The following is a 16192-nucleotide window of genomic DNA, read 5'->3' as shown; positions in this document are numbered from 1 at the left end:
GACACTATTATCACCTAATTGAAATGATACATTCAGGCTTCCCCCGGAACCAGCAACCAACTGAACTTAATGCTCTGCTTGTGCTATAGAAGGCCCAGCAAAACAGACATGAAAACTCCATCTGAATGAACAAAATGTTCTTCTTGCCATTTACACTGTGTAACAGTAATCCACCAGGGAATAAAGGTCAAGGCTGCACTTTTGGTCATTACTGAATCATTTGAGATGATCTGTGGTGAGGAAAATCGAAGGCTGCGAGTATGCAGCAAATGGCTTGACCTCAGACCAATTTTAGTCTCCATCTGTCTAACAGACATGAGGATAAAAGCTCTTTATAGGGTGTTCTTGGATTTTTTTTTCCTTTTTAAAAAAGCATTGCAAGCCAGGATTCAGCCTGATAGAACATTAATAAGGAAACGGGAGCCTTTTGTGCAATTGGAACACACTTAGATTGCTATTCTTTATTATCTGAAATACTCCCATTTTTCAAAGTCTCTTTTCTTAACTTAAAAAAAATAAATGTTGAGACACAATGATTTGGATCAAAAGATACCAAGTGAGGAGTGCTTCCAGTTGCTGGGTTGGGAGAGGAATCAATAGCCAATTCCTGTATATGCAAGTTCCCACTAAGACTGGCTCTAGAAGGCCAGGGAGAGGTTTTAAGGCAAGACACGAAGCAGTAGCAATCCCCCCCATGCAAATGAGCATGCCTTACTCTCACGCACTGTGCTCACTTGATCCAAGCCAGTTTGTTTTATCGGGTTCTACCTTGAGTAAGAGCACATGTTGCGATCGGGACCTGGCAAGACACATCCCATCCTGTGGGGGTGGGGCCGGCAGCCAGCCTTAGCTGCTATAGGGTCTAGGGGTGTTGCTGGGCAAAGCTAGATGTAGCAATTTGTGATGGACAGCTCAGCGTCCTATATATTCCTCTGCACGCAGGGTGATCCTTCTCTTGGCTTCGGCTGCTGATCACCCGTCCCGCCCCCCCTTTTTTTCTTAGGCCTCTGCTTTGACCTTGCTCTGCCTGTCATGGGGTCGTCTGCTTTGTAGCAGGGGCCCAGTAGGAATTTGTCCATCTGGCCGATTGGCTGTGCCTTTTGGTTTTGCCTACTGCAGTAGCAACTTGTCACAACTTGTAAGGTTGGTGGTTAGGCATTGGTTCCTGTGTGGATTGCTGGATTGGGCGCTGCCCATCCAGAATCATGATGATACTGGGAATTCCGTTAAAGGAATCCGGCGACTCTTATGCTTTGTCCGAGCCCCGGTAGGGGTTAGGGCCGTGGCCGAGTCCCCGGGACCATGGGGAGATGGTAGCGTGTCCGCCCCCCGCTCCTTAACTCTCCTCAGCGGCATTCTCCCAATCGCTGGTTTTAGGCCAGCCTCTGTCCTGGTAGGACAGTAGTCTGAACCAATGCCTATGCAACCACTCACCGAATTTGTATTTAAATAAAGCTGTGGCCTAAATTATTGCCAAAAACCCAAACAAAAATTATGTCTCCTGTGTCAATTCATTGGGGGGTGGCTTGAGGTCCTTGATACGCAAATAGGTTTCCTATGTTCAGAAGTATCTTCAAGTCAAACAAAAGCAGTCAACATGTGCACAGCCAAAGAGTTATAGTCACAGTGAAATGCTGGTAATATCTATAGCCCATTTACTTTTCAGGACCTGCAGGCAAAGTTGTTCCATAGTTAGAAATTAAGTATTCAGACATTTGAACTTGCTAGTTCCCTAAATATCCTGCCATATGCAACCATTACTTAATCCCCCCTCCCTCTAATACACATGCATTATTAGCCTCCTTTAAGGGGGGAAAAATCCTGCTAAAATATGCTAGTCTCTTATTTTGGCAGTGACAGCAACACATTAAGAGGCAATGTGCCATTTCAAGAAGTTTAAGCCCCCACAGTATATCAATGTCAAACAACAGCATGTCAAACTAAGATTCAATTCAGGTAAGTGCCACTGCCAAATGTTCTTGTTCCCAGACGTGCTTTAAGATTATTTTTATTGCTTAAAATTTAATTTGTTCCAACTCACGTCTCCATGACAACATTGGCTAGCCCTGCAAATCATTTGGGTAATTGGATATCTTATCTCTCTATTGCTCTCAAATCGAATGATTCTGCTAGAATTGTAACAGCCAATCAAGTTTACAGGCCTCCTGAGTAATAGACTTAGAAAAGTAGCCACATTCATCTCCTATTTACAGCCATATTAACCATCACACACACAAAAGCCATAGAAGGTGGCCTTCAACTACATTTCAAGTTATCAGTGCTGTCACCATTAATATTATCATCAACAGGAAGGGGTGGGAAAACTTACTCCAAACAGATTAAACTCAACTGATAAACAGGAATACATATCCATTTCCAATGAGCTTTGATCAGGTGCTGTCTAGATATATTTGCAACCGCAGCGCATCACTTCAAACTTCCCCAGCTTCCTTACATCCAATGTAATGCATCCAACGTAATAACTGCATTCACATAACAGGATGGCAAAATAGCATTATCAGCCCCCACCCAGCATAGAAATTCAGATCACCATGTTTTGACTAGCATGTGCCATCATGTTGTCCGGATAGCAATAATGTGAGTGGATGCCAACCTCAAAAAACCCATTGCATTATGCTCCTCTTGTCCTTGTTCATTATTCTGATCCAGTTAAAACCAGAGCAATTTGATTCAGTGGATTTAATTTTCCTAACTGGCTTGTGGGTGGTACTGTTAATTGTTCACCTTTTCATTTATTTTCAAGCCATGAGCGTTCTACTCTTTGTGAGGGCTAAATTGCACCAGATTAGTTTCCAAAAATAAGTTTCACTTCCATACAGGAAACTATGGGTAAAGTCACACGTGTGAAATGCAGACATGCACATGCCTCTTTTGTCACCTCAACAGGCCAGCCGGGGATCCCCAACATTTTACACATTTCTGAAGTTGTCACATGACTTACACATGCAATTCTTTACCCTGAAGCAATACCTGCGCAGGCATATGAGGCAAGTCTAAGTTCACTTATCTTCACACATGGTACCCCTTCTCCCTTTCTCCCGAGTAAGCTTCTAAGTATAATTTACTGGTACTATATATTCATGACTGGTACTGATGTACAATAGTACTAATCCCCCAATTCATTCATTAATATACTACTTTTCATATAAGACTGCAAAGCAGTTTACAAAGAAAAACAAAATTAAATACAGCACATAAAAAAACAACATCCATAAAGTTGGTTTCCACTCACTCAATACCCACATGAATTCCAAATCTATTACTGTAGTGCCATCAACCTACACCAGCCCCCACTAAACACTCTCAACAGTTACTGATCCCAACAATTCCTTAGGTACATATACAAAAGACCACAGCACAACATTAGCAGCCTGGATGCTCCAAGATTGAAACCAAATTTAATCTGGGACTCCACCAACATCAATGAAAGTCTAACATGGTCACCCATTCACACTGGGGTTAGTGTTGATGGCAGAGGAACTAAATTCTCACCCTAGTTGTCAAATACAGTGGTACCTCAGGTTAAGAACTTAATTCGTTCTGGAGGTCCGTTCTTAATCTGAAACTGTTCCTAACCTGAGGTACCACTTTAGCTGTGCCGCCGCGTGATTTCTGTTCTCATCCTGAAGCAAAGTTCTTAATCTGAGGTCCTATTTCGGGGTTAGCAGGGTCTGTAACCTGAAGCATCTGTAACCCAAGGTACCACTGTAACTACAGAGAAGTGATATTCAATCAGCCGCTTTTTAAAGGGTCACATGCTCTTACCCTAGCACAGCATCACACCCCACACTCTGCCAAAACACAGTAATAAAGGGGGTAGGTCTCTTGCCCTCAAACACCCCAAAACCATGGCTCAGCAATGTTTATAATATTTGTGAAAGGTATTGGTGGGCCTTTAAACTGTGCTCTGCCCTTCAGCCTATCCACGATGCTAAAATATTATATAAATAATTTAATTGAAGGTTTCATTCCCTTCTGAGCCTGTTCACACCCCCAGTCATATTTGATTCATCTGACGGAAGAGAACTGATGCCCATTAAAACCTTATGACATAATGTTAGTCGGGTGGCACAAGAAATAATAGTTTTTCAGCTATAGTTTGAAAATACATTCTTCCATTGATAAGATAGTTTACTTAAAATGGTAATCTAAGGGCCAATACATAGTGACTCGGTCAGTTATGACACTCTACTGAATGTGTGAGGTGCTGGCACTTAACAATTCTGAAACTGGGGTAATATAAAGTATTATGAAGGCAATGCCTTATATCTGATCTGCAAAGATCACTTCTTGTTGAAAGAACGAACATCTATGAAGTCTACTACCATATGCATATACAGGTGAAACTCGAAAAATTAGAATATCGTGGAAAAGTCAATTTATGTAAGCAATTGTTTTCATTAGCTACTGGAGTTTAATATATGAGATAGACACATGACATGCAAAGCGAGATATGTCAAGCCTTTGCCATAATCATCACAATTACAACAAACATACAGCTGATGAAAACCCCCAAGTTGAAATTGTTAATTTGGGGTTCTCATCAGCTGTACGCCATAATCATCACAATTATAACAAATAAAGGCTTGACATATCTCACTTTGCATGACATGTCTCTATCTCATATATTAGTTTCACCTTTTAAGTTGAACTACTGCAAGAAATGAACCGTTCCTCGATATTTCTAATTTTTCGAGTTTCACCTGTAGCTGCTTGCATGAAAACGGTGCTAAAATTCAGTGATCTTTACTTTTAAGTAAACATGTATTTGCCTGGGCTGCATGTTACAGGTGCATGGATGGCTAAGAGGAGCAGTGTCAATACATGGATAACTCTGGGAGCCTATTCACAGAACCACTGTGGGTTATTCTTTTCTTTTTTTTAAAAAAAGTGTGTGGCATTTTGCTCTTGTCAATGGGAAACTGAACTTGTCACCACAAACAGATTGGTGACAGTGCTCACTGAAGCTCATTCACACAACCAGCTTATTTCAGGCAATTTCAAAGAAAGCCAAATAAGCTAAAGAAGTCCTTGTAATAGCTGGGAGGGGTATATGTCTTACCCCCCCATCTTCCAGGCTTAACTGAATGCCATCTTGACCAGGCAGCAAACAAAGACCCCTTGTGCTTGGCTCTCTTTCTACTAAACTGAAAGCTACCTTTGTGTTTCCACTCACTAATCCATAGAAGCCTTTCACATGGCACAAAACAGAGGTTGCAGCATTTTGTTCCCTAAATCAATTTTCTTCTCAGCCATCCACTAGATGTTCCAGCACAGAGAAAGAACAGTCCTTCCCTTCTAATTCAAAAATCCATACTGCCATTGCCCTTGCAAACTGCTAAACAAGCAGTATTGGCAATTCACTTGTGTTCAGTAATATATTTACTGCAAATCCCAATGGCTTGCCTCCTAATGCAGTTTTCTATTGTGTCTGTTCTTGTCAATACACTGACTGGTCACCTTACTCCATAAGCTGCTTTGACCGACTGTTTACCCAAGATATCAAAAGGCTGAAAACGGAACAAAAAACAATCCACTGTGGCTTGATTTTCTGTCCAATCATTTTTTAAAGCCTTACAACGTAAGAGCTGCCACTTAGCCAGCAGTTTGTGTCACTGCTCCAGAAGCATGGCCCATGGCAGATCAGCCATGTCCTACTTTTTTATCATTTCCAATCCGTCTTAATTGTTTAGATTGCCCCAATTAACCACAGTAAGACTGCAGGTAAGAACTCTTTACACACTGCCAGCCAAACCTATTGCTGAGGTTACAAAAGGCACATGCAACTGTCACACATTTCAAGAGAAGGTTGCCCCTCAGAGCCAACTCAAACATTTAGAAGGGGAATGCGATGATGTCCTCTCCTGTGGCTGAACCCCCTCAGAATGTATGCAGTGGATTGCTTCATAGAAGAGATTCACTTTTCAAGATCTTCCGGTGTGTGAAAAGTCCTGTTAAGGACTGAGCAGCTGCAGAGTGGTGGTGGTGCTGGGGATTTTACTTTGCAGAGAAATAACAGTTGAGGGCCAAATTTTAACTCTTGCTCTTTTTTCAACATTCCTCTGCACCACCTTTCCCCGCCATTGGAGTTCCCAGATATGCATTTCCCCCCTGAAAGCTTGCTCTGTGGCCAAATGCCTGTCTAAATCCCTGGGCCAAACTAGACTGGGATGTGCTCTTCAGCACACCAGTGTTAAAAAAAAATATGTTCAGCTTAATTCCACAAAGATAGAGAATAATGCATTTGGCAGAAATTCAGACAACATTGTATGACAGCAATTAAAATGCAGCAGCCAAAGGAAGGAGAAATTATATTTAAATATGTTCTAATTATAGCCTGAGCCTGGATCCTCATGATTGATCCTCTTCCCTACAAAACAAATTTCCTGCATGTAGAAAACTAGATATATTTACAGATATCTAGTTTACTAGGAAGGTGAGCCTTCCTCCCTTATCTCAGCAAGAACTAGGTGAACACTACTATGCCTCTTAAGAAAGGTGTAGAGAACCAAGGAAGACTCTTGAATGAAAAGTAGATCTAGGGAAGTGCAACTGGGTACAGATTTTCTGAGGTGCTGCAACTAAGATATCCAATGGAAGGCAAGAGGTGCGGGGGGCAGATTTTGGCATCGCAGAAAGTGCCACTGAAGTTTGAGAAATCAAGGTCTGCCACTGCTTGAATTGTCACTCTGTTCAACCCACTATTGTCAACATCCACTACTGATGATTTAATGAGCAATCAGGAAGAGATTTTTTTGCAGGAAGAGTCTTGCATACAAGGGAGCTTTATGAGTGCTTCCTTAAATGAAGGAGAAGAATAGCGCTGTTAGCAGTATGCACCGTTTTTGAAGTTGCAATTATTTGGAAGTGAGAAGGCAACAAGCCAGACTGAAAAGGGGGAGAAAATATAGAAGGGCAGAGTGACAAGCTTGCCTGAAGGCAGGTCAGAAAGATCATAGCAATCTACCCAAAGCAGACAAAGGCCCACCTGTCAGTTTTAGGATGGCTGGAACTCAAACACTGTAGTAGTTTATATAGTCTGTCAGTGGGTTCAGCAGTGATCAATCTTTCTTTGGCCGACTGCCACTGAACAAAGGCTAATCTTACACCTAAACAATTTGGGTTTTAACACACGAGAAGGTTTACCTTCTGGTTTACTCTGAAGGCCAACAGACATGATTGGCGAGAATGACACACAGAGAATGCTTCCTGTGTGGCTGATAATATTCAAGAAAACTCTGCGACTTGGCACCAGCTTTACCACAGTAACCACTGCTAACCCTGACTGCTATAATGAGCGACTCTTTTAAAAATGAATTATTGGCATGAAACTCATACATTTTACAGCTTGTTCCCTAGAAGGATCTACATCAGGTTTCGATGGAGTACCATGCTTAGCACTTCCAAATGCTAGCTAGGGAAAAACCTTGTTGCTGCATATGAAAAAGTGTGCAGTTAACCGCAAAACACTAAAAGTCAGCCAGGTGGTTCGTCCTAATATCCCATGTAGCCAAAACATGCCATCTTCCAGGGAAACACCCTTTTTGCTTTCTTTGTACCAGCTAAAGATTCCGATTCATGGAAGGGGAGCTCCGGATCCAAGCCAATGCGGAGATGGAAGATGTTTCATGGTATTAAAGTTGATTTCATAGGCTGAAGTGCAGTGTCAGTTTAACTTTACTAGGCAAAATATGCCTGAATGAAGTATTTTTTTAAAGAGCTCTTAAAAATAGATTGAGGCTGCATTCCTATACACACTGACTGAGAAACAATTCCCACTGAAATCAAGAGGGGGGCATTTCTGAGTAACTTGACTTATCTAACCTATCTAAAGCAGTTTATGTTTGTAAGAACAGGAGCTAGCAACATACCATGTGTATACAGAAACCCCAACATTGCCCCTTGAAATGGGCAGCATGGAAGGACCATTAAAGAATCACACAGTGAGGATGTAATAGCGGCTGCCCATATCAGCTCCCCATGTCTTCTAAGAAGGGACATGGCAGAAGCTGGGCAACAGGATGCAGGCCACTAGCCTCCACACTTTTATTGTCAAGACTGAGTTTTTAAAATCCATCAGTTATTCCGCTACTGTCTGCAGCTTTGGGTCCTGCAGAAATCTCTGCTAAGGAGGGGAGACAATTTACACATATTCCTCCTTCCTGCTGCTGCTCCTCGTACTCCCTGAAAATCTGTTCTAGGTGGCTGAAGAACGCTCAGCATGGAAGGGGTTTAGGGGGAATCCACAGAATATTGCTTCCCCTCTTCTTCCATTTGCAGAGGCATACATTGGAACAAAGCTATCCCTCAAGCAGAATGACGACACTGAGATCCATCCTGGAAAAACACTGACGACACTGAAAAGCCACTATAAATGTATGCAATAAATAACTTTTCTCCTTGAATTGACAGTCTGGATAACTGTCTATCTGTTTTTGCAAATGCGCTGCAGTGTTTTACTATATTCAGCCTTTGTTAACACAGGAAGGCATGGAGAAAGATGTATCTGGACCATATAAAAACACACTAGATGCAGGCCCCATTAACATCAGAGCTTAGTGAAAAACTTTCCCCATCACTGCATTTTTCAGTTAAAAAAAAAAGATGTTGTCAGAAGTGACAACTTTTGTGTCCCTTGATGATGCCTTGCTAAGCATTTGGTTATAAGCCATAAAGCAAGAATAATTTCAGCCTGTCAGGAGTCTAGCTAATGCCCAGTTTCCCCCTAGAGAGAATTCCTGTCAAACGTAATGAGAGCTCTGAAGGCCCTCTCTACAACATAATGAGCACTTAGGCCATGCTGGTGATCCGCCAGCAAAAAGCATCAATTTGAGCCTTGCTACACCCCAGGGGCTACACATCACCAGTTTTAATAAGAATTATGATTACTCTCCACCAAATGCCCAAGAACATACTGTCCATGTTTTAAGATCAGGGAGTTTCCTCCCCACTTTTTAAAATTTTAAGATGATTTGGACAGACTTGAGAAGTAGAACTTCTCATTTTTCAGAAGCGATTGCTTAGCTGGGGGCATGGATTGGTTTCAGTCTGTGAAATTGAAAACACTGGTTTCTTTATTGGTTTATCTACCACTGCATACAGTGTAAGGAGTATGCAAACTTCTACAAAAGGCTTAAAACATTTCCTTGCCAATTTGCAAGCGATTTGTAGGCAATTTATACTGCAGCCTAAAATATAGTCTCTGCCACAGGTAATACCATCCTGCCTATAAGATGCATGCTAAAATAGAAAACAAAACTATTATAGTAAATACACACATTAAGGCTAAAGCAGAGGCCTCAGCTTCAGGGCTCTTTAATTTAGGGGTTTTAATCTTTTAAAAGTGAAGTCAGTTTTCAATCCACTGCTCCAAATTACACATTTTCTTCTGCTCTACCAGAAGATAATTTAATGTCAGTCACAATGTTAGATTAAAGTACTACCAATTAAGCTCACAAAGCCCATGATTTGTAACAAACTGGCTGCATTTAGACCTCTGTTAAATAAAAGGTGTCAGCAAATAGCAGCTTAGACATTTTGTTTTTCCAAGAGAAACTTTAGTATCTGTATCAACAAAAGACGAGCAGTTTCAAAAGAAATACAGGCAACAATATAGAGAGAGAGAGAGTCCAGGAAAGGCGGGTTGTGGCTTTTTCCTAAAATTCAGCAATACATCCAAATACTGAAAGCTGCCAGAGTATTTATGTGAATGAATACTTTGAATGCAAACATGTATTACCAAATGCACTTTCTATAGCTAAAAAGCACCTCTACCTTTGACACAGTGATAACTTTGCATTACCAAATACGATGTTCTTACACCCAATGGATTTTACAGACAAAAAAAAAAAATCAAAGAGTTCAGAGTTACAAAAGCAGAATTCAGCACTGAAACACACTTGCTTAATGGAAGCCTTTGAATATACTGAAGATGTGAAGCCTGAACTAATCAATTTCTTTGCTGTGCCCTAGCCGGTCAGCCATGCTCTTTAATTTAATGAAACAAGAGTTTTAGATGAAATAGCACATATACATCAAGAAAGAATCGTATTGTTGCACTTTGAAATGTGTCCAACTGTGCAACTTCATCTAATGATAATTTTTTTAAGAGGCCATCGATTTCTAAAAGACTTATTGTACCAGCATCTTGATGAAAAAGTGGATGTCAGCATATCTACAGAATACTTACACCCTGCCATTAATGCTTTCTTTGGCAGACAATAACTACTCAATTGAAGGTCCTTTGGGCTGAGCAATCATTTAGCTTTTCTTCTCTTATGAGGTTCTTAGTGCCTTGTTCCACTTCAATACTCCTTTTTATTCACCATTATAGTGGCCATAAGTGTGAATTTTATGGGAACTTGCAAACTCAGTCATAACCAAGAGCTTTCCAAGTCACTAATCTTTTCATGCTTTTAAATTGCTAGGATTTGAGCAACCATCAACATATGCACTTGGACATAAGAGACTGGTTAGGCAGATCCAAGATTATAACGTGGAGTTTTCTCCTAGAAATTGGTTTCCTTGAAAGCACTTAACTTGAAATATTTTTGAAGACTTTTTTAGAACAGAGTAGCAATCATAACTCATTCGTATTTATGCCAACCCTCATATGGCCAACTGGTAGTTTATTGAAAAGCTATGTGAGTTCATCTACATACACTATGGCTTTTTAAAAACTACAAACAATTTGCATCACAGCACTCTAGCAGTTTTGCAGTTATGTATCATATCAATTTCTTACCTGTTTGTGCATTTCAATATTTAACCCATATGACATTTCATAGTACTACAAAAAAGGGAGGAAAAAAATGTGTTAAAATCATGCAAAAGGCAGCAATCCTCTTACAATGCTGATGGAGCAGGCTTCTTCAATCTACTACTCCAAAAGGCAATAGATAAAATTGTAAGCAAGCAGGCTTTCACTTAACATTAGGAGAAAATTCCAAACAGGAAGAGCTGTTCAACAATGGGACCCTCTACCTCTGTAGATCATGGGCTCTCTCCTTGGCTGGGGCTGTTTAAAGAGAGGGCACTGCCTGGAATGCTGTAGTTTGATTCTGCACTGCGGATCCTTCACTGAGCATGGGGCTAGGCTAGGCTGGGTGACCTCCTAGGGGCATTGCAATGCTATTATTTCTGTGTTTTATCAAAACAAATAAGGAGACAAGATTGTATTGCACAGTATTTACCATCACGTAGTGCCTTTGCATTTCTGTCTTTTCACTTGCCAGCTTCTCACATTCCAACTTAAGGCTAGGAAGAGAATAATAAATTTTTGAAATTAAAAAAAAACACACACACACCACGACACAGGTATTTTTAAGTATGTCAGTTCAAGTATTTGCCATTGCTTGCATTCTGAAAAGAAAGTTGTTTGGAGAGCTGTCATAATATATCACAGTGTAAATACAGAGAAACTGTAGCATACTGCTTTAATATGGAAGATCAAGCTCAAATATGCAGAGCACATAATATCAACTCAGAACAAATTAAACACACATTTACTCAGATGATGTATAGAAACCATGGTTCCAATAGGGATCTATGATCGTTAGAGGCTGCAGTGAAGTACAATTCCTGATTTCTTGCCAGTGTTAATATTCAGAAAGATAGTACATCTATCCCAAAGATAAAACACTAGAGTTCAGAATAATTCTAGCATTTCACATCTTTACATGTTCTTTCTAAGCTATCACTTTAAAACAGCAAAAACTACCTGAAATTATATACTATTTATACTATACTACTTCAATATTAGTACATTTCCACCTAGTATTGCACTATAAAGTTACCTGTTTAAAAAACTAAGCAAGAAATGAATCAGTATAAATTTCATAATCGATTAGCACCTAAATGATAGCTAGGTACCAGCCCTTCTCAAAATTAACATCAGTTAAAACCCATGCATGCTTTTCTCCTATAAGGTGGACCATAGTGTGATTTAAGTGATGCCATTAAGAGATTACAGCATCACATGTATGCGTTAACTACACCAGTAGTTGATGCCTTTCAGCTGAAAGTAAAGCCACAATAGGAATGGAAAATTGGAAATTTACTTCTCCCATGTTTGGGAGCCAAATGGAAATTTACTTCTCCCATGTTTGGGATTACAATCAAAGTGTGTTAATTCAAAATATAAGTCTATAGGCCATCAAGATAAATCCTTTAGAAACTCAAACTGTTTTGCTGCTTCTCTCTCTCTCAAAGGGTATTTGCAGTGGCAGGCTAGAATACCTGATCAGCTCATACTATCTTAAAACTTTGCTGTCTCAGAATACTACTTATCTGAATTGGCTTGATCTTTTGAGTTAGAGGAGTTAAAACTGTGTACACATGAACCTCAAGCTAAATAACATGATCTCAGTATGTGTGTGTTTGTTTTGTTACAAACTAAGATAGTACGCTAACAAACCAGGTCTAGGACATGTTTGCTTGGAAAAGCCCTACTGATTTCATTAGAACTTGCCTACAGTAGACTTACCTTGCTTTCATGCATGTCAATGCCATATCTGCTGTTTTGGCTTTGCGTATTTACTAAGTGAGTCTCACTGCACTTATTGGGAGTTACTTCTAAGTGAACTTGCACATGATGAAATTATTAGTGGCCTGGGTTCAAACACCATTTTGTCAAGGCAGGAAAAAAGGAACCCTTTACTAGCAGCGGTGACAAGTTCCTAGTATTCAAATGCCTCTGATTCCCAAACAGCAGAAGTTTAAATCGATGTTTCAATCATTTAGTAGTGGAATGCAGGAATATGACGACAAGAATACACAGGCTGACCAAATGTCAACTCAGTCTCTTTCAAAACTTTCCAGAGCAAATATTGACAGTTCCTGTGTAGTTCTGAAAGCACATTCTGGGGGAGGGTGGGTTAAGTTCACCTGAACTGAAGAGCAGATGCAAATTGGAGGGGGGGGTCCTGACCATTGTTTTTAAGTGAGTGACAGCCTTAAACTGACTCCACACGCCACCACCTGGGCACAACTACAAAGTACATTTTGAGCAAGCAAAACACACCCCACTGAACAAGCATGCTATGGAACAGCTTGAAATCCCCGAAACAGACATGGCCCTACACAGTAGAGGAAGGCAGGAATGAACTGACCAGGCCGCACCCACCTGTGATACTGAGCTTGAAGGAACTGGAACTCCTCTTTGATTCGGTCTAGAGATTCTGGGATGGTGAACTTAAAAGGCTGTCCTGCAGCCTGGTGTGGCGTCTGGAGGAAGAGCAAGAAAACAAAGAGTTAGGAGGAATCTGTGTAGATAAGAGGCGAAATCATCTCTACAACTAAAGTCCAACCACAGAGCACAACCCAAGGAGACAGTGGCACATGACACTTAAAAAGTGGGGGGGGGGGCTTCAAGCAGCACTGGGGAAACTGGGCCTAAGCCCCACCACCAGCCTATGGATGAGGCAAGGGGGCGTCCAGCAACCTCTGGAGGGCGACAGGTTAGTTACCTGGCACAGAAATGTCTCCTTGGAGATTCACAAGTATTTCTCCATGGTCACATGCTTGGTGCTGCTTTTAAAAACCTGCTCGTCCAGGCTGCCAACTTGAATAATATACTGGGGGTCCAGCTAAGCCCCTCCCCAATCGATTACATGACACACCATTTGAAGGGCAGTATCCAACAACTTGGGGGCTCAATTATTTTACTGGGGGGCTGAAGACCCATCTGCTCCTATGCTGCTTGCTTTCTTTTAACAACAGTTTTGTAAAACGCTCCGGGAGATCCTCAGAGGCAAGATGCTGTCTCCTGGACCCATCACCTCAGGAGACACTTCAGGGGCGTCTCGATTTCATTGGCAAGGCTTTTTTCTTTGGAGTGCCGGTGGGGAGGAGCGCCGGCTGCCCATCTCTTATCTAGCCACGCAGTTGGGCTGCAAAGCGGAGATCGACCAGAGCAGCAGCAGCAGCCCCCCCCCCCATTTCTCCCCGCCATTGTCGGCTGGTAGACAAACAAGTCCCAGAATAAACAAAGGAGTCGGCGCTGCTCGGCGGGCCGAGGGAGCGAGGCGCGAGCCCGCCAAGTTCCTCCGGCCTCCTGGGCCGCCGAGCGAGCGCTCCTCCGGCGGGACGGAAAGTGCTTGCAGGCGGCCGAGAGGGGCCCGCCGTCCCTCGGAAGCGACCCTTGCACGCACTTTGCCCGGACGGGGGGCGACCCCGGTGGGGGGGTGGGAGACACACAAGCGGAGAGAGGGGGCCACTTACGGGATGCCGGCTCTGCGGAAACATGACTCGGGCTGCTGCTGTTGCGGCTTTGCTCCTTCGCAGCTTAATTGCCGACTCGGCCGCCGAAGTTTAAATCCCGAGGGGGGAAGCGCACAAAAGGGAGCCGGCGGGAGAGGAGCGGGACCGGGAGCCCCTTACTCGGCCTCGCGGCTCAACTGCACCATCCTGCCGCCGCCGACGCCGCCTCGCTCCAGCCTTAGCCCAGCCGCTTCCTTTGTTGTGAGCTTTTGGAGGGGGGGGGGGAGAGAAATGTCACCGGGAAAGGGGAGCCCTGGCCGGGCAAGGGGGTCGCCGGAGGTGTCCGCAGATGGGTCGCTTCTCGTCGCAGTCGCCCGTGCTACTCCTCCGACGGGGCTCCCTCCCCGCCCGCCCGCCCGCCCCCCCAGCAAACAATTCTCCTCTTTCCCTCCTCTCGCCCGGCTTCAAACTTGCGAGGTGCACTTGTAAGACCCAAAACTCCCCGCCGGCGGCTCCTCCTCCTCCGATCTCTTTTCAACTCGAAAATCCAAGGAAGTCAAGTGCGCAGTCCGACGGAAGGGCTCGGTCGCCACAGCCGAGGAGTCCCCCTACAAAAGGCCACGCGGCTCCCGGCGCCAGGAGGGAGACTCGAGGCCGGGTCACGCACGGGACACGAGGAAGGAAATGGGGGGGGGGGGGTGCGCGGTGCTGGATCGTGTGCGCAAAGCGAACCGACTTAAGGAAGCGGGGGATCCACCCGATCTCCTCCGAGCCCGGAGAGTGGCAAAGGGAAAACCGCCCCCCGCCCCCACCAGCCCCGCTTCAGCCTCGCTTCCCTCTCCCCGCAGACAGGCGCAGCAAACGGGACAAAAATGAAGGGAAGCCGCCGCGCTGCCTCCGTAGGCCCGCCGCGCATCGGACGGCGCAAAGCGGCCTCCGCACTAGAGCCCCGCCAGGAAAGGACGGAGCGGCGGCGGCGGCGGCGGCAGCATCCCAGCTCGCCTTCCCGCGCGGCCTCTTCTCTCCCCTCGGCCGCCTTCCTCGCTGCCTTGCTCAATCCCGGGCCAAAGTTCTCCCCAGGATCCCTCGAAGAAGAAACAACATCCAGGAGGAGGAGGCGATCTCCCTCCTCGTCGTCCCGCCGCAAATAATCACAAGGATTTCTCTTCCATGGAGACAAAGATCGGCGCGTAATAAGGAAACTCCGCGGGACACGCAGCCCAGCTCGGCGGCGGCGGGATCGCAATAAACGGGACACAAAGTATCCGCCCGCGCTGGTTACATTAACACGCGGTTTCACACTCCTCGAGCTAACCAGCCCCTTGGCCCCGCCCCGAGAGATGGGGGAGGAGGGGCGGGAGCCCAATCGCCTGCTCAGGAACCAACGTGGGGCCATGACATCAGACCAATGGGAAGCCGGCGCTGGCAGGCCTCGCCTTCCCCCTTCTCACTCTCTCTCTCTCCCCCCCCCCCCACGCCTTTGCTAGGAAGGCTTCCTCGCGGAGCTGCAGGACCCCTCAGAGCGAGCCAATGGGAGGCAGTGGAACAGGCAGACAGGCAGGGAAAATGGGAAGGTCGGGGAGAAGGAGAGTGGAGAGGCTGAGCTGTCAATCAAAGTAACGTGGGCTTTTGAGAGAGACCGGGGTGGGGTGGGGAATAGGCTAGGCGCGCTCTCTCTCTTTCTCTCTCTTATTATTATTATTCCTTTACCTTTCCCCGCTCTCTCCAGAAATCTGTGAAAATAACACAGAGAGATAAATAATGCATCCCTACTACAGGACAGGCAGTAGCTGGAGTCAGATACAGTAGATGCTGCCCTGTTTAAGCTAATGGAGGAACGAAGACCATGATGTTGCCTTGGAGGGCGGCGTGTTCACAGCGATCTGTATCAAAGTTTCCTCGGAACAACTCTCCGGGGCTTCAGAAAAATGTAGCCTCTCACAACGGCTTTATCTTTAATTTGTCAGAAGGC

The 16192-nt window shown here is 44.2% G+C and overlaps 1 protein-coding gene across 2 annotated transcripts in view; it reads right to left on the bottom strand.

Moving 5' to 3' along the window:
• The window catches only part of TLE1 (TLE family member 1, transcriptional corepressor), a 79259-nt gene extending 64791 nt beyond the window's left edge, over positions 1 to 14468 (bottom strand). For both annotated transcript variants that reach the window (XM_033164501.1, XM_033164502.1), the window contains exons 1-4: positions 14242 to 14468; positions 13145 to 13245; positions 11214 to 11277; positions 10766 to 10810 (exon numbers count right to left, since the gene is read on the bottom strand). In XM_033164501.1, the coding sequence (XP_033020392.1) occupies positions 10766 to 10810; positions 11214 to 11277; positions 13145 to 13245; positions 14242 to 14265 (234 nt within the window). In that variant the 5' untranslated portion in view covers positions 14266 to 14468. The remainder of the gene's footprint in view (positions 1 to 10765; positions 10811 to 11213; positions 11278 to 13144; positions 13246 to 14241) is intronic.
• Between the last annotated feature and the right edge of the window lie 1724 nt (positions 14469 to 16192).

This window comes from Lacerta agilis, chromosome 11, assembly GCF_009819535.1.
Source record: "Lacerta agilis isolate rLacAgi1 chromosome 11, rLacAgi1.pri, whole genome shotgun sequence".
NCBI classification, from domain to species: domain Eukaryota; kingdom Metazoa; phylum Chordata; class Lepidosauria; order Squamata; family Lacertidae; genus Lacerta; species Lacerta agilis.
Note: the sequence above shows the minus strand (reverse complement) of the source record. Positions and strands in the feature narration are given on the sequence as shown.